Genomic DNA, 23,421 nt, shown 5'->3' on the forward strand with positions numbered 1-23,421 from the left:
TTCATAAAGTGAATTCCAGGCATGATTCTAAGGAATGGCAGGAGTTTGCTGTACTCTGGGTAGGATTGGGAAGATTCAACTGTATTGAATAAAAAAAAATTCTGTAAATTCATGGAAAAAAAGGAATAGTCCCTGAAGTCCAAATGCAAATTGATTGTAGTGCATGGCTAGAATTTCAATGGGAAAAAAGGGATTACCTGGATTGAGGGCTTTCACCTAAGCTTGAGGAAAATTTGCCTCAGTTTAAAGAAGTTAAAATGAACATGGTTTTTAGAGAAAAAAAACACCAAGCATTGCAACACCAGTGCGGTGCAGTCTCCTCCACACGCACACTGTCAATAACCAGCCAGAAATTTTGTGCATTCATAACAATAAATTATGATATTGGACAAATGAATGCCCTAATTTACCCTGTAGCCCACACACCTCCCTCCAAACTGCAGGCTGTTGATAGATTCACATTCAGGCAATCCTGTCAGGGGAAAATATGGTTTAAGAAGATAATTCACGATTTTTTTTACATTTTGGTGTTGCTTTTTGTTTTGTTTTGTAGCTCCTCTTCCACATTTGACTTCAGATGATGTTGATAAGGCCTTACAAAACTCTCCACGGTTAATGCATGCTAGAAACACAGGTAATGCTGGCACTGCTCCCACTGCTGTAGGTCATCATCTTCTAAAAGCACAGGATTCCTTTCCATGGGCTGCTTGCTAAAAAAATGGAAGTGGTAAATCAGGAGGGAGGCAAGAGAGTCCCCTCCCTGCTGTCTGTGTGTTTTCTGCACAGACACACTGAGAAAAGGTGAGATCGCGCAGGGCCAGGTGGCGCAAAAGTGGTGCAGAAATTTCTGGTGTCCTGCAAGAGGATGGGGTCCCTGACACAGCATAAAACTGCAGGTTTGGGGCCTTTCATCTGAGGATTTTTATGGTCCTTCTGTCCATTCTACTGTAAGATCTACTCCATGGATCCCTAGATGCTTCTTGGAGCTCAGAAGTGCTTTGGGCTCTGGGGAATGGGAATGTCTCCCCTCCCATGATCTAAATGTTGTGGGAATAAATCAATAAAATTGCTCTTTAGGCAGTTATCTCATCTCATCTCATTTTCTAGCTGCTGTGGGACTTGAGCTGGGAATTCCACTAAGTCTGATCTGAATTTAAAATTATTTTTGTTGATACTCACCCTTCTGTTAATTTGTCCCAGAAAAGTGTTGAGTGTAGGCAGGAGGAGAATGACACATGCCTCATCTGTCTTTCAGGATGCAAATTAAAGTATTTATGAAAATAATTCAGAATCTATTTTAACTTGCTGTAACAGTTGTGCAGCAGAGGATGGCACGGAATGGTACAAATAATAATGTGGTTTATATCCCTACAAAAGATGTTTGGAATATTGCATGATCATGCCTGAGGGTGTTAGTTACCTACAGTGACCAGAAAGAACAATTCTCTATGAGAAAGGAAAAAGATAATACAAAGGATAATGCAAAAGAAAAAGAAAACAAAACTTGGATAGCAATGTTTCTTTCATATTTTATTTCATTTTTCACTCTGAGTGAGTTTCATAGCAAAATTCACTGGATTAGATCTTTCCCTGACATTAGAGGTTTGCCACTGGTCATAGTGGCAAACAAAGTCCTGCTGTGGGCTCTAGGCCTGCTGCAAACCCCACCAAAGGCAACAACAAAAAATTTTCCATTTACTTTGATGTGGTTTGGATAAGATTGAAGTCCTTTTTAAAAATAGATGGACTTGATGGTCTTTTCCATCTCTGGCTTTAGAGATTCTCATTTGCCAAGCAGCTTCTACTTGTGGATATCCAAGTGTTGTTCAGCAGTTCTGTGTGTTATCTTTTTCTCTATGTGTGCACTGACAATGATATTCTGAAATTCATTTCACCAAAATGAGATTATCTGTCATTGGGGAGTGTGAATAATGGTGTGCTGGTCATCAGCATATGGGAAATCAGTTGTTCAATTTTCAGTGGGCCACAAAAGAGTTAGAAAAAAAGTTCTTGAATTCAGCAGTAATTGACTTTTTTGATCTTCCTGGAGAGGGTCATGAGAAGTCCATTGGTGTAGTCAGAGCAATTTCAATGCCTGAGAAAAGGGAGATTCCATTCCTACATCAAGGTCAACATTTCTCTTTTTTTTTTTTTTTCACTCTGGGGAAGATTAATGAGCTATCTGAGGGTCTGACCCAAAAGTCTCTGTTGAAAATATGGACTTTTCTGGGAATGCACTAATGAAGGCAAAGAGGTTTTATTTCAGGGGGTACAAAGCCACCTTCCCAGGTGGAGGTGGTTGTGGTACAAGGGATTTCCTGAGCTTGACTGTCTCCTTCTTAAAACAGATTTTGCACAGACTTTTATCCAGTAATTTGAATGGATTTACACAGATGTAAAAGATTATTGGAATGAACTTTTGTTCATCTAACAGTCCAAAGGCAGAAATTAGTTATTCAGATTCCTCACGCATTCACTCTACAGGAGGGGAAAATATTGGTGGATTTAGGGACTGTGGAAATGAATCTTTAGGTGTTATGTCCTCTTCTTTCTCTTCAGGAGGTGCCACTTTTATTTTCCCAAACACATCAGTTTATCCAGAAGCAACACAAAGAATTGCAACCAGGCCAGGTATGAACAATGACCACTTGTTGTGTGCTGTGATCTTACTCATTTCATCTCTTGAAATATCTCATTCTTTTTCCTTTTCCTAAATATGAGACTCTATTTTGAACACACACATTATGTACTTATATCACATATATATGTGTCTATGTAATTGAGTAGAGTGAAATAATTAGAGTGAAATAATTAAGTAGAGTTTAATAAGTCCATTTCTTTCACAAATCTCTGTCTTTGAAGCAATTGTATCAACTTCTTAAAGCACCAGGGAATCAGAAACCTGAGCTCTGTTCTCTGGTTCTGTTGCACTGTCCCAGCACAGTCACCTGTCAATCCCCTTCAGCTCTCTGTTTGCAAAATGAGGATAAAATTCCCTTTTATTTGAAGTCTGTTGTGGAAAAACACCCTGAAAATGCAGAATGTATGCTTCTCCTGCTGTCTACATTTTATTTATATTTGAGGCAAGCAGAACCCACAACAATCTGATTGTGAGTTTAAGAGTGTTCAGTAAAATCAAAACATAAGGAAGTTCTTAAAGCTCAAAATTTTGAAACCTGTGAAAGTTTTGTGGATGTGCTGATTTATGAAAGGCTGATGGGAATAATCAGAGAAGGTGAGGACATGGCTATGAAGGCAAAGATTTTCTTTTTATCACCTTTCACCACAAAAAAATGCTGGAAAAATGCCTAAACTGGACATTTGCTTTTCCAAGAATGAGTGCAGAGTAGTAAGGGACATGAAGAGGAGTTGCAGCAAATACTGAATTTAAAGGAAACCCATTACTGAGCCAGAGGCAAAAATCCGAGTGCTCAGAAGGGGCATGCACTGGAATTGGCTGAGCTCTGGTGAAAAGAGATATTGGCACATTAAAAAAGGGAGTTTGAGCAGGAATTATTTTATTTGTGCTCTAGGGTAGAGTGCAGGAGGGTAGATACAGATATTATTTAATATAGCCTTGTATACATGTATATATGCATGTCTGTAGATTTGGTAATTGATAATTTGAAAAGAGAGAAAAGGAAACAACTACCAGGCCATTACATCAACAAATTCAACTTGTCTGGATCCTTGGAAATCAAACTCTGCTAGATTTGTTTGTTTATATTAATGGCTAAAAAGGGAACTGCTGATCAGTGCATACATTTGGCTTCCATAAGGCATTCACCAAAGCACCCCACAACTATTTACAATAGAAATTAAATCAGTGTATCATAAGAAACAAATTAAGAACTGGCTAATTATCCTGTCATCAGTAATGGACATCTTAAGTTACTTTGGGATTATTCAGCCTGGGAAAGAGAAGCTTTGGGGTGATGGAATTGTGGCCTGAAGGAGCCCCAGGAAACGTGGAGAGAGAGAATTTCCAAGGGATGCCGGGACAGGACCCAGGGAATGGCTTCCAACTGACAGAAAGTAGGATTAGATGGGATATTGGGAATTAGGAATTGTTCCCTGGCTGGGGTGGAATTCCCAGAGCAGCTGGGGCTGCCCCTGGATCCCTGGCAGTGCCCAAGGCCAGGCTGGACACTGGGGCTGGAGCAGCCTGGGACAGTGGGAGGTGTCCCTGCCATGGCAGGAGATGGAACAAAATGATCTTCAATGTCCCTTCCAACCCAACCCATTCCATGATTCTTTGATTTTGTTGGTACTTAAACCCAGAGATTCCTATCCAGGATTCCTGTCCAGATACCCAGGAAGTTCATTAGGGAGAAACAACTTGGCAATCAATTAACAACTGAAAACACAAGCTGATAAAGCAGCCCAAGGCACAATTTATTTGCATATCTTACTGATTCCAAATTAGCCCCCTTCACTCATGAAGGAACAACTTAACAGAGTCATCTTTATTTATGGCACAGTGGCAGCCAAAGTGAAAGTGGTGAACAAATGAAGAACCACAGTGGAAAATCCCATGGGAAATGTGGCTGTGCCATTAAAGACCCCAGCAGTATGGCCTTGCATGGAAAGCTGTGTCAATCATCCCTTATCAAAAAGGCTTTTTGCAGAGTTTGGAGGTGCTTAGAAACGCCTGGGAAAGCCATGGGAGTATGGAAAAAAAAATCTTTGGAGCATGTTGAGAGATACAGAGGTTTGAAATTGTTCAAATCACAGTCTGAGGTTGAGGAAACTTGATGTAATTATCAAAATAAAGAGAGTGACAGAGCACCTGCTTAGTGTCAGTATAAGAAGAAGTGATATTCTAAATAAATTAAACATTTTCATGGAGCATTAAAGCAGATTAGGGTACCCAGGAGCTCTCAGGGACACTGGGGAATGTCAGCACAAATAGGGATGAGAAAACAAAGCAGAATTACGGAAACAATCACCAAAGATAAATCCAGAGGCCCCAAACTCTCAGTATTTCCCAGCAGAAATGAAAATGTAACATAAGACCAGAGGGACCTGCTGTCCTGCAGGAAAAGCTGTTCCAATGGAGAGGATTTCAGGCAAAGGCTGGAATGAGTCTGTTTTCCACTGGACTTGAATAAAAATTGGGAATTTTTTTGTTTCCTGGCAAGGTCTATGATTTCCATATTTGTTTCATCCTATGTGTGATGGAAAAACAAATGTTGATTTTCTCTAGAGGAAAAGGTTCTAAACCACCTATCAGACATGGTGAGCCCCTTCATTTCAGCATTTTAATCTAACTCACATTTAAAATGACACTTAACAAAATGTTTTGTGTCAGCATCTTTCTGCATTCACACAATTACTTGTGGAATTGCAGTTTAGTTTTAGGGTTCTTCTGTGCAGAACTAAACATTTTCTCCAAAGAACTGTTGTGATTTTGGAAATACTGTTTTAATTTATCTTTTACAATTGAAAGCTGATGGACATCTTCAAAGTCAGAATTTTTATTCAGAGAAAAAGGGGTTTTTTTGCAGAAATTCAGTTTTCTTTCAGGAAACTGCTTTGTTGGCTTATTCTGTGGTTTTCCTTTGAGTTAAATGTCACATTTCAACCAGACTGCAAAGAAGCTTTCCCATAACAAAGCACTGTTCATGTGAGAGCAAAAGCAGACCCTGGGGACAGCCACTTGATGACATGAAAAAGGTCAAAAATGAGGAGCAGGGGGAATAAATAAAGTTCAGTGGGAATCAGCCAAATCCTGGGGTGCAATTCTGGAGAGATTAATTAAGCACTGCCATTGTTAAGGCACTACAATAGAAAATGGGAAATGAGCAGGGCTTCAGTGCAAGGGAGGATTTCTGCAGTCACCTTTACAACAGAACATGAGGTTTCAGTGACAATGAGGCTCTCAGGGACACCTGGCTGGGGTTTGTCTCACCACACAGGAGCATTCCCATCAGGGATCTGTCCCAGATAAGGACATGTTGTGCTCATGTCTCATGGACAAGAACAGATCTGCTTATCTGCAATAACAACGTGTTTATCAAGGCTGAACCAAGCATGAAGCTGGAGCTTTGCTCTATTTCAAGAAAAGCTGATAATGTGATTTTTCTTTTCATGGAGAGGGCGTAGTCAAAAGATGATCTTGTGATGTGAGGAGTTCAAAGGCAAGGCAGTTTTCTCACAGTGCTGAATTTGTACCAAGTGTGGTTCAAGTGCCACCAAGTACAAACACACACAGCATCTGCCAGGGCTCTCAGGGCACAGGTGTCTGATGGATTGGAGATCCAAAAATGGAGAGGAGAGGAGAGGAGAGGAGAGGAGAGGAGAGGAGAGGAGAGGAGAGGAGAGGAGAGGAGAGGAGAGGAGAGGAGAGGAGAGGAGAGGAGAGGAGAGGAGAGGAGAGGAGAGGAGAGGAGAGGAGAGGAGAGGAGAGGAGAAAGGAAGGAAGGAAGGAAGGAAGGAAGGAAGGAAGGAAGGAAGGAAGGAAGGAAGGAAGGAAGGAAGGAAGGAAGGAAGGAAGGAAGGAAGGAAGGAAGGAAGGAAGGAAGGAAGGAAGGAAGGAAGGAAGGAAGGAAGGAAGGAAGGAAGGAAGGAAGGAAGGAAGGAAGGAAAAGAAAGAAAGAAAGAAAGAAAGAAAGAAAGAAAGAAAGAAAGAAAGAAAGAAAGAAAGAAAGAAAGAAAGAAAGAAAGAAAGAAAGAAAGAAAGAAAGAAAGAAAGAGAGAAAGAAAGAAAGAAAAACAAAGAAAGAGAGAAAGAAAGAAAAAGAGCGATAGAAAGAAAGAGCAAGAGAAAGAGCGAGAGAGAGAAGGAAAGACAAAGAAGAAAAAAGAGAGAGAAAGAGCGATAGAAAGAAAGAGAGAGAGAAAGAAAGAAAAAGAAAGAAAGAGCGATAGAGAAAAAGAGAAAGAAAGAGAAAGAGAGAAAGAGAGAGAGAGAGAGAGAGAGAAAGAAAGAAAGAAAGAAAGAAAGAAAGAAAGAAAGAAAGAAAGAAAGAAAGAAAGAAAGAAAGAAAGAAAGAAAGAAAGAAAGAAAGAAAGAAAGAAAGAAAGAAAGAAAGAAAGAAAGAAAGAAAGAAAGAAAGAAAGAAAGAAAGAAAGAAAGAAAGAAAGAAAGAAAGAAAGAAAGAAAAGAAAGAAAAGAAAGAAAGAAAGAGAGAGAGAGAGAGAGAAAGGGTGGAATTTGCAATGTCTTTCTGGGCAGGGAATGGAAAAACTGGTGGGAGAAAATAGGTTCCTTATGTCACCAGAATCTGGCAAGGGAATCTAGAGAGGAGGTAGAGAAGCTGCCATGGAGCAGGGAACTGGCCAGGCCAGGCACAGGGTACCTGCAAACCCCCAGAGCTGAGCCCCCTCTGTACAGACAGAGCTCAGAACCCACTGGAATTACAACCAGAGCAATTCTGGATATTTTTTGCTAGATGGTAAAGTCTCTAATAAACAGCAGTGTTGGTCTCAGCCTGGGTAAGACATCTGCAGGTCACACTGATTCATCTTCACATTATTTTCTCTGAAGCTGTGGAATAGTCCTCGAGAAATCAGGGATACGAGGTTATTCATTATGAAAATGCAGTACAAAAATCAGTTGCAAATCTCAGCAAAAGCAAAGGTTTTGAAGTGTAGGATTCTTATTCAGACTAAATAAATTAAAGGCAATTTGGTTGTGCATTTTACATTACACTTAATTTCCATGCAATGCTTGGAAGTGGGCAGATACATCTGCCTTGCACAGAGCCAGGCTGGGGCTGTTTCTTTGCTTTCTGGTTTCATTTCCAAACATGAATTCTGAAATAAAGCACAAGTAGTGTTGAGAGTCAAGACATCTGCACCAACTTAGTTCCACCAGGTGGGCACTGCTACCTTCCTGAGGCCCTGGAAGTTACAGAAGTCTCTGATTTTGGCAGTAATTTTAGCTAATGTGTTAAAGTCAGCTGTGGAAAAGCACAGGAAACTGCCAAAGATTTCCAAGGGTAAACCAAACATTTGAATTTACTACATTTGCTTTATGAAGAAAGCTTTTATGGTTTCGTTTTTCCATTTTTTTTAATATGCTAAAGCACTGAAATAAAATGGAAGTAAGGAGCAAATGAAAGAAAAAGGGAAATGAAAATTTAGATGTGTAAATTTAAGGAGCTTGTCCCAAGAAGCAGAGATGAATAAATTAACTAAAGCCTGTCTGTTTGAAAGGAAACACTGTTAAATGCTGAATTTGGGAGGGTTTATGCATAAAATGAGCTCTTGGGGGACTTCTCCTGCAAGATTCTAGCACAGATTATTCAAAATGTCAGTGTGTGCTGTTCCTTGGTGTGCTGGGCTGAGAAAGGGGACTAAAGGGAGTACCCTGAACCTTTGTAAGTGATGAACTCTGTATGGTCTGTAAAGATTCCTTGCAGCACCTGTTTCAGTGCAGCTCAGACTTCTGACAACAACCTCTGCAGAGCACAACTGTTGTTTTTATTGTTGTTTTTAGAGACAATGAAGATTATAAAGGTTTTCACAAAGAATTCCTTGCCTGTTACAGTAATTTTCCAAATCCTGACTCCCCTCAAATGTGCCCTTTTTGGACATAAGCACTTTAGGCCATATCTGCATGAATAAATGTCTTTTTCTTTCACAGATTTGCCTTATGAGCAAGCCAGGAGATCAGCATGGACGAGTCACAGCCACCCCAGCCCTCAGTCAAAAGGTAAAAGCATCTGCACAGCTGGGGAAACATGGATTAGACTCCAAAGGGAATTACTGGAGCTCTGGAGAGGTTTTTATCTGTGCTTTTTAGGAAAGCCAATTGTATAGGCAATGCTGGGAGGTATCACTGGGCAGACCACATCCTTCCTTAAACTCAAACCTCATCAAGTCCATCACCACAGAGCCTCAAAAAGCTTTTTCTGAGCTTTCAATCCTGTTGTGTCCATCCTGGAGCAGAGGGCAGCAGGAGCTCCAGGCCTGGGGACCTCTCAAAGGTTTAGTGAGCAACTTCCTAACTGGAAAAATAACTATATGGGATTTTTTTTCCATTTTCAGCTACTCAGCCATCATCCTCAACAGTTCCCAAAACAGAAGACCAGCGTCCTCAGTTAGGTGGGTGTCACTTGGTTTGAAATTCTGCCTGGGTTTGTGGAATGTGATGAGAAGGGCACCCAAACTGCACAATCTGGTTCAGACCACTCCAGCTGGAGACCACCAAAACCCCAGATGTCAATGGGGTTTGCTCTGCAGCTGGATTTGGGATGAGTGTAATGTTTAAAGACAGTGACAACCTCCCAGAATAAAAATGCTCTTAAAAAAAAATCCATCTACAGTTTGGGTACAAGGGTGGAAGGTGGAGATGTCAAAAGACCCCAGTGGTTGAGATGCTAGCAGCTGGAAAATGTGCATGAGCCAAAAAAAAAAAAGGGGAGTGGATTACAGCCTACAGAAACCCATCTGAATTTTGGCTCCTGAAACACAACAGGAATATTAGAGGGATTCTCAGTCTGGCTGTAAAACTGAGGAGAAAGCAGAAGCTTATGGGTTTGTGGAGTAGTGGTTTAGCAAAATGGGTGCCTTTTGTGTTTTCAGAGCAGCAAATCCATGGGGTGGGACCTAATCCCTTATTGCAAATTCAGCTGTATTTTGGACAGGTATCTGGAGAGCACTCCAAAGGTCCTGAGTCAGTCATGGCTTTTGTTAACAGCAAAAGGTTAGAAGGAGGAAATAAAAGAGATTTAGAGGATATTCTTAGCTCAGAAGACTCTGAGCCAGGTTTTATCACATGGATTTTAAATCATTATTCTGGTTTTTGTTAGAGCTAAACAAGACTGTGCATGACTAGGTCTCATTAACTCATGCACAGACTGCCTGGGAAGCATTACACTGAATTTTGCCCAAACAGTGTTTTATCTAATCTGGCCTTCCAACCATGAGAATCTTCCTAGAAATATACCAATGATTTATGTAAGTCCTGAGGACCTTTTAATAGCTGTGTGTGAGCTGCACAGATTATTTAAGTGTGTAAGGAATGTAAGCTGATTGTCTTCTTGGCTGTAAAAGCCACAGGGTCACTCAGTGCTTGCAGCCCCTCACTTTGGCTTTGGTCCTGCTGTCACATCCCTCCTTTTTTTCCCTGTTGGACTTCAGGCCAAAATAAGTTTTCATTTCCAGAGGGAATTCCTAGAGGGAAATACTGAGATGCTACAGGCATTGTAAGGCTGACAGAGGCTCTTCTGAAAACACCAGTTTCAGGGTTAATCCATGGTATCCTTCACTGGAATCCAGTGATAAAAGAGAATCCCGGAATCACTGAGGTTGGAAAAGACCTCCAAGGTCATTGAGTGCAAGCTGTGCCCCATTCCCACCTTGCTCCCAGCCCAGAGCACTGAGTGCCATATCCAGACCTTCCTTGGACACCTCCAGAGATGGGGATTCCACCACCAGAATGCTTCATAGCAAAGCTTACATTCTGAATATATGCATCTGCACATTATTACAGTGCAAAAAGCAAATGTCTGTCCTTGCACACCGAGTTTGAAAGGAAAACATGCAAATATTGCCATGCAGAGGGAGAAAATTGCTCAGGTGTTGGACCTGCTGTCCCACCAGGCAGTGCACACCGCCCCTTACAAGGTTCACAAATGGTACCTGAAATATTTGACAATGCTGTTGCATGATTTTAAATCTTTCTTTCACAATTTTGTAGATCCATATCAGATTCTTGGACCGACCAGCAGCCGACTTGCAAATCCAGGTGAGAAGGGATTTTGCTGATTTAGGAGGCTTTCCTCTCTTTCACTGCTGAGTGTCCCCACTTCATCTGTAAGACCAGACCTGGAAGGGGATGTCCCTGATTTTCCCACTCCTCAGGGGGAGCTGATGATACCCCAGTGTGTTGCAGAATTTCTGAATTGCACAAGGGTGGGACTGAGGAATTTAGAATCAATCAGGTTGGAAAGGACCTCCAAAGAGTCCAACCTTTGAAGCTGGAGTTCACTTCAGTTTCCTGAACATCAGGATTTGGTTAAGGGGTGTAAGGGACCCCATCTGGTCTCCAGTTACCCCTCCAGAAGGGTACAAATCTCTTAACCACTCTTCATCAGCTGTGTCCCAGATTCTGTTAATCCACAACACAATATCATACTGGCCTTGAGGAATACAAAATGTTCGGTTGAAATATATAGGAAAAAGAAAAGTATAATCTATTTGCAGGTAATAACTGGGTTAAACACTTCAAAAATATTCTCCCACCTCTAGAAGGCAACGGGTTGCATTGTGGATAGGGATGTGTAGCTTAGAACACAATCACAGACTCACAGAATCACTCAGGTTAGAAAACACTTCAAGGATCATTGAGTGCAACCTTGGATTATCATGTTTTTGCTAAAGACAAGGGATCCTCTGGGTGATTTAGTAGCTCTGCTTGGGAATTGTGCAGATTTCACTGCTCCAAGTCTGCAGGACACGCTGTGGCTGTACAGCACCATGATCAACAGCACAGCCCACCCCAATGGACTGGCACAGTGTGTTCCACTTCTGTCCCTTGCCTGGACAGTCCCAGGGCACAACATTCCTCGTTCCACACAGATCTCCTCAGCCTCCAGTGACAGTGGCTCTTTTTACAACAGTCTCATGGCTTTTCAAGGCCTGAAATTGCCAAAATGCTGATCAGTTTCCTTTTGCTTTCTCCCAAGTGACATCGAGCGCAGTTCGAGATTAGCTGACTCTCTAAACAGTTTTGTGTGGCAGAGGAAAGTAATTAAATAAGTGTTAAGAATAGGATTTTCCAAATGGCCTGAGGTGGTGGAGGTTTCCAGGCAACACTGGTCTTGACTGGAGGTGGGGGCCTACATCCCTTTAATTTGGTCATAAATCATGGCTTGCCAAATTTTATCAAGTGTCCATTTGGTTGATTTCATTACTGTGAATGACATTAACACGATCTGGATTGGGATGCTTTTTTAACATTTGGGTATGGAATTCCTCCACGCCATCATTCCTGTGCTTTAACATGTTTTGTGTGTTTATAAATTGGTGGAATTACTCTCTCATTAAAAGGAAATTGACAGCAACCATTTATTTTCATAGGACTATACATTACATTTGGAAGGCAAGTGTTTATGTTAGAACATATGTTGGATTGCTTATTCAAAAATTTGTGTTTTGTCCAGTGCTGAACTGTTTATTGATTTTCAAAGCCTAATCCTCTTGTTATGTTCCGTGTATTAAAACTTGCATGCCTTGCTCATACCATGGATTCTTTTGTTTGTTTGTTTATTTAATGCATGTTAATGGAACAGAAGAAATTCATTAAGGCCAGTTTGGATAAATACAATTTAAATGAATATGGGTTTCAGTTGCACTGAAGTATAAACTGCTAATGGGTTTCAGATGCTGCTCTAGCTCGATATTGTAATTGCTACTATAAGCTTTCTAAAGAAAACCTTGTTTATTATACCCACATAGCTGGTTTGGATAAGAAAAAAAGAGAGAAACCCAACCTATTCCTGGTCAGAGACATAGTTCAGAGTTAGCACATCCAGGCTGGTTGGCAAATTCTGCTGACACCGTGCTTGTGAAACAGATTGCATCGCAAGCTGCTTCAGCTGCATTTTGCATCATTTCAGTGTTGCTTTGTTAAGAAATGCTAAGCTTCTAACACGACTGTCAGTGGCAAGGCCCTTTGAAATGTACTTTCACTTGTCTAAAATGGACAAATTTTGTTGCCCTACCTCACTTTTGCAAAGTTCACAGCAGACTGTTTTCTTTTTGCGGTGGAATTGGCAGAGAGTGAGAAAAATACGACAGCAACATTTTATGTCTTAACGTAAAATAATCATTTTAACTCATTTGAAGCAGAATGATGACAAGGATGTATTTTATGGACCTTTTCACTGTTCTTGCAGTTGTTTTGCCCTCTGCTTGTATGCAGTGTAACAGCAAGCTAATAAGTTTCCGTTGTGCATTTCCCCAAATGCTGCAAAGGGATGATATGGTTTGGCACGGGCCCAGCTTGCTCTAAACTTCTCCATTTTGTGTGGGCTCATTCCATAGCAGGGAACATTTAGTTGCAACATAATGCTGTGAGAACAAGCCGAGTGTTACGCAAGTGAAAGCTGTTTGTGCTGAACTTTGGAGATTAGTTTCCTAAATGAGCCCTGTATTATTTCCCCATCAATTGTCTGCGCTGAATGACATTAGGTAACAATTAAACCTCCATGGAATGGCATTCTGCCACTCACATGAGGGAAAACACGACACATTACAATTATCCCTGCTCTTTAGGGTTTTGTGAGGCAGTCCTGGGAGAAGGGGGACAGCAATAGCTGCCTCCTTGAGCCAGGTCTCATAAGCTCTTGGAGGTCTATTACTCACCCAAGATAGCTCAGCTACCTTTGGAGACATAAAATCAGCAGGATTGCTTCTGTTGCAGAGTTGGAAACAAAAAGGTTTAATAAAAGGCAAAATAAACAGAGAAAAACCAAGCCAGGTGCAAGAGGTTTTTGCTCCTGGTAAAACACCTCAGAAAAGCGATTAGTTTCTTTGTTCTCTTCTTTTTCTAGTAAATTGCTCAGGACTTTTTGGCTCCTGTCCAATTGGCTATCCTTAAGTTTGAGGTGAAGTCTCCCAGGCCTATGAGGTGTCTTTTCACCTAATCAAGGAGAGAAACTTCTGGGCTTCTTTCTTTTTTGAGGGGACAAAGGAGAGTTTTGTCTGTAGTTCTGTCACATTCCTATGTGGGGACCGGCTAATAGAAAGAATTAGGAGCCAACATCCCAACATTTCCTAATGGGGTCCTTGGGGATGAAGCAAAGTAGAAACCTGACCCAAGAGTTCTTTCTGATAAAAAAGAATTAGTAACAAGTGTCATGGAAAATCAGTGGAATGAAAGGTGTATGAACCTATTGTGAAATTGCATGCATATATATTTAAGAAAAAGGTAAAAAGAGATCTAGAGTTCCCAGAGGTACACAGAAGAACAATTCCTACACATGCCCAGCACTGTAATAAACATACCAGCTTTACAACTTTCACAAAAGCTGCAAAGTTGTGTTTGTTTCCACAAATCGGGGCAAGCCCGCACAAGCGATCCCTTGACGTTACTGACGTTCCCGCTCTGTTCCTCCCCGCAGGCAGCGGGCAGATCCAGCTGTGGCAGTTCCTGCTGGAGCTGCTGTCGGACAGCTCCAACTCCAACTGCATCACCTGGGAGGGCACCAACGGCGAGTTCAAGATGACGGACCCCGACGAGGTGGCGCGGCGCTGGGGCGAGCGCAAGAGCAAGCCCAACATGAACTACGACAAGCTCAGCCGCGCCCTGCGCTACTACTACGACAAGAACATCATGACCAAGGTGCACGGCAAGCGCTACGCCTACAAATTCGACTTCCACGGCATCGCCCAGGCCCTGCAGCCTCACCCCCCGGAGTCGTCCATGTACAAGTACCCCTCGGAGCTGCCCTACATGAGCTCGTACCACGCGCACCCGCAGAAGATGAACTTTGTGGCTCCCCACCCCCCCGCCTTGCCCGTGACGTCCTCCAGCTTTTTTGCTGCCCCCAATCCCTACTGGAATTCGCCAACTGGAGGGATCTACCCCAACACCAGGCTGCCAGCTGCTCATATGCCTTCTCATCTTGGCACCTACTACTAAAGTGGGGTAGAGGGGGAGATAAACACCAGGCAAAGCAAAGGGGCTTCTCACTGGGGTTCGGTCCCAGAGGAGTCGCAATGAACTCTGTTGGAGTACTCGAATTAAAAGTGCCTAAAGAGACAAGTGAAGGTTTGGCTGGGAAAAACAAAAAACAAGCCCAAAACCACGTTAAAAATAGATGTCAAAAAGACTTTTTTGTAGTAGGGATTTAAAGGAAATATCCAAGAAGTATTAAGATACTAAAATGTAATGTATATGGGCATCGACTCTGTGGACCAAACAACAAAAGACTATTGTAGGTAGAAGCATGGAATGATAAGGAAAACCTACGGAAGCTGGTGGTCTTAAAAAGTTGATAAGCTTGTGTGTAAAGTTTGATATCATGCTAGTGCAAAACTGGGACTATACTACAGCAATATAAGGATAAGTCTATAGTGACCTAACATACAGTATATGGATCATTACAAAAGAGAGGGAAAAGGGAAAAAAAAAGGAAAAAAAAAGCCTATCTGTATTTAAAAAATAGAAACATATCAGCAGAAGAGACTGGTTAGTGTGGAAGCTGATTTGGAATAGAGCAGCAGTGTTGTGGTTAAAGTCAAAGGAGATCCATTCATCAGAGCGAATCAGCTACTCAAACTGTGAAGAAAACCCAACTTTCAGATTCCTTGACACTTTTACAGGAACCCTGAGCCAAACGTGGGAAATGAGAATGTGCTGGAGGGCAAGTGTATGATTGTAGATCAGAGGCCTGCACCTGGCAGAGAAAGCAGGAAGGAGAAGGAGGAGGATGAAGGTGTTGAGAAGGGGAGGAAAGAAACTTCTTGACCAGTAGAGACTGAAAAGACTGAAAACTTTGTAGTGTTGGGACTATGAAGAAACACTTGTTTGGACTTGTGAAACATATTGCTCAGTATTATACCATTCCCAGTATTTCAGGAGGAACAGACTTGATTCAGTAGTAATAAAAAGTGGGAAAAGGGAAAAAGCAGAAGGAGGAGTGAGAAATCAGAATATGCATCTCTTTTTTTTTTTTTTTTTTTTTAGGGAAAAAAAAACCAAAAGCAAAACTGGAATTGTGTCTGATATTTAAAAGTTACCAGTTGGAACCTCATCATTACTAAGGGAGTTTGTTTTCTATTGGTTAGAGCAAGAGACAACCCCTGACTGCCAGAATCAGAAATCACCTGAGTATTTTTGTTAGGCGGGCGCCAGTTTTTCTTACCGAGTCGCGAACGCTGTGCGTTTGTCAGAATGAAGTATACAAGTTCAATGTTATTTTTTTTTCCTTTTTATATAATTATTATATAACTTATGCATTTATACACTACGAGTTGATCTCGGCCAACCAAAGACACACACACACAAAAAACAAACAAACAAACAAACAAAAAGGGACAATCCAAAAAAAACCAAACTATCGTGGCCTTGAACTTTAACTCTGTATGCTTAATGTTTACATTATGAACATATTAGTCCTTAGATTGCAGAATGTATGTAATAAAATAAGCTTGGCCTAGCATGGCAATTTCAGATTGACACTGTGGTTTGCATTTGTGTTTGCATTTTTTGTGTGTGACACCCATGCCAGATCTGCTACTCACCAGGTTAAAATAGGCCAGGATTTTTGGGCTGTGAAAATGTAGGAGCAAACAGCCTGAGTTTAAAGTGCACAGGTGCTGTGCATCTTCTTTTCCAGACAGATCTGCTGAAACACTTCCAGCCCTTCTTCAACAGTGCCTTGCCATCCCTGTGCTGAGCTTCCCTGGCCCAGAGATTGCGACCATTCCCAATTAATTCACCAACAGCTCCACGCCCAAGGCTGGAAATGAAGCCTAAGGGAGGCCTCTAAGGAAGAGTATTTATGCTCAGAAATTATCTTTTGTTGTCATGAAGTTATGCTGCAAAATCTCAGCTGAGATGTATCTTCCTCCTGAATCGTGTGTTGAATTGCTTTGCCCCCTTGCCCTTAATACATTCTGTATCATTATTAGTAAATAAAGTGAATAATGAGTAATTTCCATTATTCCCCACTTTAGAATGGAGTGTATGGCAGCCTTGTTCATTTGTCACTGCAGCCCATCCTGGCTGTTTACAAAGGGCAGGGTTTTTAATTTTTCTCTTCTAGCTTTAGAGGCTTCCCACTCTGTACCCTGGGCCCCAAAACTGCATCTGGTGCCTACTGGCATAAATCCATTCTTTCCCAACACCATCTGAGGAACTGGTCTGGAAAATCATCCCTGACATTTATGAGTGTCTCTCCACAGTGTTTGCTGCAGGAATCCCAGACAGCTCAGCCCCCTGTATCCCTCCTTTTTTGTGTCCTTTTGTGTTCTTTTGTGTCCTTTTTCCTAGACAAAATGGGTGTGGTTTCAGGTTTTATAGATGTTCTGCATATCCATTTTTTGGGGAGCAATGGGAGCCAACTCAACGGGCTTTTTGTTAGGAGTGTCTTGGTGGCAGTTTATAAGCACAGGATTGTGTTACCAATGTGTGAGACCTGAGCAGGGAAATAAGAATAAGGACTCCTCTAAGTGTGTATTTCTAAAAAAAAAAAAAAAGAAAAATATTAACTGTTGGAAAAGGTCAGTTGTTATTTTAGAAAGTTGTGGAGTTATGGCAGGCACACCTACGTGTGACTATAAAGGTAATAATTTGCCTTTCAATGGAAATAAATCCACAGATCCTCACTTTCTGCTTCATGTGTACTTCCAACCCAAAATGGTAAGTGTGTTTTTGAACCAGCTTTTAATTAAACACTAAAAATCCAGATTTAAAGAAGCTCTTTGTTTAGATGACCAAGGACATGCCTGGAGGCCTCCAAAGCATCCCCAGTGCTCCCGGGGCTGCCTGCAGGATTTCCAGATTGTGGTGCCTGGCTGCTGTCCTGTGCAATGGGAACAGCATCCTGGCATAGGGATCCAGATCCTGGGACAGGGGTGGAGCCAGAGCAGATGGAGCCTCCTCGTGTCAAGAGCAAAATCCTCAAGCTGGCCATCGTGGGAAGGTCACTGGTGACCCATTGTAGAGCTACACCTTCCTTCAGGACCTGCTCCCTGCCTTCCAGGAGCCTTGGAAAACACAGATTTGGCAAGAGGGGAGTGAAGGATGGAGAGACCCTGCTACTGCTGCCTTGGGGTTATTTGCAGGGTCTCCCTGTGGCCATGGCAAGGGATGAGTGCAGAGGAGCTCCATGTCCACACCATGAGAGATGTTCAGTGAAGCTCAGACACACCCCAAAACCTTGGCTGGATCTTCTCTTTGCCATGTAGCACCTGGACAGCACAGCCCTGATTTGCAGAAACTGGTAATATTAATAACTTACTAATAACTATTAAGTGTCTTTCAGAGTCAGTTGTCAGCCAAGCTGCAAAGCTTACCCAGATTCCAGAGTCTGCACGTGGTACCCCAAATTACACAAGCCTTTTAAACTGCCCACGGATCATCAGGGATTCAGACTTTCCTTCTGCAAAATTTTCTGCTTCAGACTATTTCTTGCCCCAGCTAAAATATAATTTTAAAATAAATTTTTCATTACATGTGCATTAAAGGTAGAAGAAACCGCTTTACCTATGTCATATGATTAGTCATCTCAGTATCTTTTTCTGTACCTTCTTCTCAAGTTCTGGTCACATTAGGAAAATAGTCTCTGATGATCTAAATGCTGGTCAGTCAGAAGGGCACCTCATCCATCCAAAAGGTTTGGTTAATTCCTGAATTTTACCTCCTGATGCAACACAAATCCTTCATTCCCTCTGTGGGCAGTGGTGGGAACACTTTGATATCTTCACAGCAGATCCTGCCTGGCTCTGCTGCTGTCCCCTGGGTGCTGTGATCTCTCCTTGGAGGCCCTGGCAGCTGCAAGGACATCAAAGCATGACCCTGCATGAGCCCTGCCTGAGGAAAGGTTAATGAGAATATTTTGAGATGGTTTATGAGGATATTTGGGCCATCTGGAATGCAGAAAATTATTTCAAAATTTAATTTTATGGTATCACAGAGTGGTTTGGGTTGGAAGGGAGATAAAGGTTCCAACAGGGACACCTTCAACTGCCCCATGTTGCTCCAAGCCCCAGTGTCCAGAATGGACTTGGACATTTCCAGGGATCCAGGGGCACCTTATGCCAGGGCCTCCCCACCCTCACAGGGAAGAATTTCTTCCCAATATCCCATTTAATCCTCCTTTCTGTCAGTTTGAAGCCATTCTTCTTGTCCTGGCGCTCCAGGCTCTTGTAAAAAGTCCCTCTCCATCTTTCTTGTCAGCTCCCTCCCCAGCATCTTTTTAAAAGGGCACATATTTTCAAGAAAACTAACAAAACACCCAGAGTTCTTGGGCCAGGAATTGATGTGATGTCCTTTTAAATCACTGGATTGAGGACTTCTCAAAACCAGGCTCAGAAAATGTTGGGTTTGCATGCCAGAATATTGGTCCATATATATTTTATAAAAACCTAAGGGGCAGAATAATTTTCTGTGCCCAGTGCTAGAAGCAGTGAGGAATTCTGCTTGGGAAACCAAATCCATCCATTACAACATTATAACAAAACTATTATATCAAAACTATTATTATGATATTATTATAACAAAACTCAATATAACAAAACTATTTTCTACTGTACATTTACTGATGCTTCCTTAACCTTCTCCTTTGAAATGGTCTCAATTCCAGGGTATTTCTACCCATTCCCATTACACAGAGCCCAACACATCTCATTGTCAAGAGGAGGTGGGTAGTTTTGTGGGGGTTTTTTTTTTCTGCCATTTCTGTATTTTGCAATTCCTCACCCTCCAGAGTTCTTTGCCTGCCTCAGTGTTTACAGCTTTCCAAATATTTGTGGTTTGTTATCGCTCTCCCTTTGACTGGGTGTTTGCCAAGCTTTGACATATTCCACTTCACAAACCTATCCCTCTTCTTCTCTGACAATTGTTAATGTGCCCTTTTTCTTTTTCTTTCTTTTTTTTTTTTTTGTTTTTTTGTCTTTTTTTTCCCCTGTCTCCCCTTCATATTTCCAGGCCTGATGTCTCCTCCTGTCTAAACCATTCCCATCTGGGAGTTTTTTGACTGCACCTCCATCCCACTGGGGTCTGTTCTTCCCATAAAGCAGCTGATGCACCTTTAGTCCCACCTGGATGAAAGGTGAGCAGCTGAAAGATGGAATTCCATGTTCTTTCTTTGGAGTTCCCTTCTCATGAGATAAAAAACCTCCTTTCCTCAGGTGTCTCCACCAGCAGACCACTGGGAAGCTTTTTCCAAACTCTGGGAGTGAAATTGCTGCACTGGTTCCACCAGCTCATCCTGCCCCAAAAATGTGCCTCTTCATTTCCAGTTTTCTTCCTGCTGAAGGTGTCATTTTTCTCCACGTAAAACTTAAAATCTGCTCTGCAGAGAATCACAGGATTGCAGATTCATCAAGGTTGGAAAAAACCATCACCCCAAAACTGTTTCCCAAAATTCCATATCCAGATACCAAATAGGATACAGGCTTCTAAAACAGGCACAAGAACTTGGATTAAATACTTCCCATGACACTTGTAGGCTTGCAAGGAGTTCTAAGAGGATGTGAAAGGCAGGTTTTAAGTTTTAGGCATACCTTTTACTCAATTCATAACTATATTTTTGCAAAATTCCCAATTCGTGTCACAAAACAGCCTTGTAGATCCCTTGGCCACTTGACACACGAGCCCAGGACTGCCAGGGATGAGAGAGGATTTCAAAAACCATTTTTTCTTCACCTCCATGGAGAAGAGCTGGAGGCCTTGTGAAGTTCTCCAGTATTTCTGCAACCACACTGACACTGAAATGGTCAATTTTAGAAATAATGTCCCTTTTCCCCTGTGGGCTGGGGAGGAGCATGTGTGCATTAGTGTACTCAAAATACAAGGTGAAAAAATGGAGAAAATCAAAATATCCATTGTTTTATGGTTGAAAAATGTCCTCATGCTGTCTAGTTCCCAGAAACTTGTCTGGTACATCCCCACATTTCAGTTTTCTGGGATGGGAATGATGACCCAGCCATGAGTCGGATCCCATTGTGCTGGAGAGGGTAAATACAGATCATGACTAACAGATGTTGCTTTGAAGTGCTCCTATCTTTAAATACACAAGGCTAATAAATGCTGGAAAATTCTGTATTTTCTACCAAGACTAGGCTGAACATTTTCCACTCTTTCTTCAAAGAGTTTGGGGGAGGGATGGAATTTTCTTTTTTTTTTATTTCTTCCAGCATACGCCGAGGATAAATCCAGGAAATATGTGCAAGGTCTTTGGACATTGTGATGGGCTCATATCCTGGCACAGAGGCACAGCTCATAGCCTGGCTCCCCAAGGGGCTGGAGTGTCTGAATGGCTGCTGGTTACAAATATGGAAAAATTCCAAGTGCCTTTGCATGGCTGCAAGCAAGCTGTAAACCTCCCACCACAGATTTCCTAGGAAAATACAGAAAATTAGGACCGCAGCAAGTGGCACAGAGCCTTTGGAGGAGGTTTTGGGTCCCAAAACAGGTGTGCAAATTACCTTGGCTGTTCCAGGAGGTGACAGGGGAGGGACACACAGCCAAGGATGCAGAGAAATTAAAGAGTTTTTATCAGCAGGGCATGGGAAGAGGAAGGAAAAATAGGAGAAAGAGGCAAAAATGGAGATGTAAAGAAGAAGAAAAAGAGTTCTGAAGTGCTGTCAGAGGAGCAGCAAAATGCTGTGATACTGACACCCTTATTAACAATTTATGGAAGGGTATGGAAGTGGAGTTTAAGACATCCTTGCAGGGGTTACTTGGTGCTGTTCGACCCGATTTGATGGTGGTGAGATGAGGTCAGCTCAGAGCTGCCAGCAAGGAGGGAAACAACCAGAGTGTGGTATTTTCAGGAACTGCCGATGAAGGGAGGAAAATTATAAATCTGACTCCATGTTCTCAGAAGGCTAATTTATTATTTTATTATCTATTTTATATTAAAGAATGCTATACTAAACTATACTAAAGAATAGAGAAAGGATACAGACAGAAGGCTAAAAAGATAATAATGAAAAACTTGTGACTCTCTCCAGAGCCTCAGCACAGCTGGGCCATAATTGGCCAATGAGTAAAAACAATTCACATGAAACCAATGAAACAATCACCTGTTGGATAAACAATCTCCAACCACATTCCAAAGCAGCAAAACACAGGAGGAGCAAATCAGATAATTATTGTTTTCCTTTTTCTCTGAGGCTTCTCAGCTTCCCAGGCGAGAAATCCTGGAGAAGGGGTTTTTCCAGAAAATATGACAGTGACACCAGAGCATCAAAACACGGGCTGACAACATGAGGGCAGCAACCAAAGGGGTTGGCTTAGCTCAAATTCCCTCACCCGTGGAAAAAGGGGAATTCCACAGGACAGGGGATGCCAGGGAGGCTCCAATGGCAAGGCAAACCCAAACAGTTCATTTTCCTGTCTAACCATGGACAGTGAGATGGATCTGAGGGATGTGGGGAAGGAAACAGCAACTGGATGTTGAGAAGTTTGCAGAAAGAGAGATGAAAGTGGAAGGAACAATGACTGTGAGCCCGAGGGAATTGAGAGGTTCAGGGTGTTCCAGACTGCAAGGCAAGATGTATTCCATTGCCATCTGTCTGGCAGCTGTCTTCTGTTCAGTGGGCAGTTTGCCTTATCTCTTCCACAATCACTCCTCCCTCAGGAGGGGGCATCTGCTGATAACAGCCATTGAATGTCCCTGCATGGCTGATAAGAACTGCAGCATCCCATTGGGAGATGTGAGCCCAGAGGGAGGAGCCAAGCATTCCTGCCTGGATATAATCTGGAGATTCTGGAACACCAGCACAGCTTCTGCACTGGATTGCCCAGAGGAGCAGCAGCTGCCTCTTCTCCCACTGGAACGTCAGAGGAAGAGACTGCACCTTTCTCCAGGATCCCTGCTCCAGCAGAGCCACCCCTGACACTGCAGGAGGGCTGCAGCCACAATTCCAATGGGATGCTGTAGATCTTAGCAGCCATGCAGTGACATTGTTGTTTTAGTTTACTGCATTGTTTATTTTATCTTTTTATTTTCTTCTCTATTAAGGAACTGTTATTTCCTGCTCCCATATTTTTTGCCTGAGAGCCTCTTAATTTAAAATTTATAGCAATTCTTAAGGGTGAAGAGAGTTTATATTCTCCATTTCAGGGGAGGCTCCTGCCTTCCTTAGCAGACACCCGGCTTTCCAAACCGAGACACAGGGGAAGAAAAAGGAAGCTTAAAAATAAAATAAGGTCAGGTTTAGCTCAAAGGATGGGCTGCAGAGCAGCTGTGGTGTGCAGTTGGGTAGGAGGAGGCAGGTCAGCACATCTGGGCTGAAGCAGCAGCCCAGAGAGGAGATGTTGGAGTGGGTAAATGTTGTACTTCATTTCTCTTTCTACACTCACCACTTTAATATATTTTCAGCTAACATTTCATTACAATTTCCACAAACATTTCATGTCATGACTTCATTATGCAATGAATGCAGGCTGCAGAAGGAACAGCTGTAAAATAGCCCTGCCAATGCTGGTGATTTGCACTGGGAATGTAATATCCAGCTCCAGTCGCTGACGAGTGCTGTGCAAAATGAGCTAACTGGCATTTTTCATTTCTTTAACCACTCACCTCAACAATTAAATGTATTGCAATGCTAAATGGGGAGTATATAATCAGTCACTGCAGACTGTATAAAAGCATCAGGCCATACATCTCTCTTGTTTTGTCATGAACTGTACAAAGTGCTGGCTTAGCACTCTGCAAACGGCTTTGTTCACTCTTGTTACTTTAATTGTACACCAAAAAAAAAAAAGGAAAGTTTCATTCATACTCTGTG

At 42.1% G+C, this 23,421-nt stretch overlaps 1 protein-coding gene across 1 annotated transcript in view; it reads left to right on the top strand.

Moving 5' to 3' along the window:
- ERG (ETS transcription factor ERG) overlaps positions 1-15,589 on the top strand; it is a 144,965-nt gene extending 129,376 nt beyond the window's left edge. The window contains exons 6-11 of the mRNA XM_066571699.1: positions 554-634; positions 2,560-2,631; positions 8,591-8,659; positions 8,995-9,051; positions 10,649-10,696; positions 14,076-15,589. Coding sequence (XP_066427796.1) covers positions 554-634; positions 2,560-2,631; positions 8,591-8,659; positions 8,995-9,051; positions 10,649-10,696; positions 14,076-14,596 — 848 coding nt within the window. The 3' untranslated portion in view covers positions 14,597-15,589. The remainder of the gene's footprint in view (positions 1-553; positions 635-2,559; positions 2,632-8,590; positions 8,660-8,994; positions 9,052-10,648; positions 10,697-14,075) is intronic.
- Positions 15,590-23,421: the final 7,832 nt, after the last annotated feature.

The sequence above is a fragment of the Molothrus aeneus genome, chromosome 2 (assembly GCF_037042795.1).
Source record: "Molothrus aeneus isolate 106 chromosome 2, BPBGC_Maene_1.0, whole genome shotgun sequence".
NCBI classification, from domain to species: Eukaryota; Metazoa; Chordata; class Aves; order Passeriformes; family Icteridae; genus Molothrus; species Molothrus aeneus.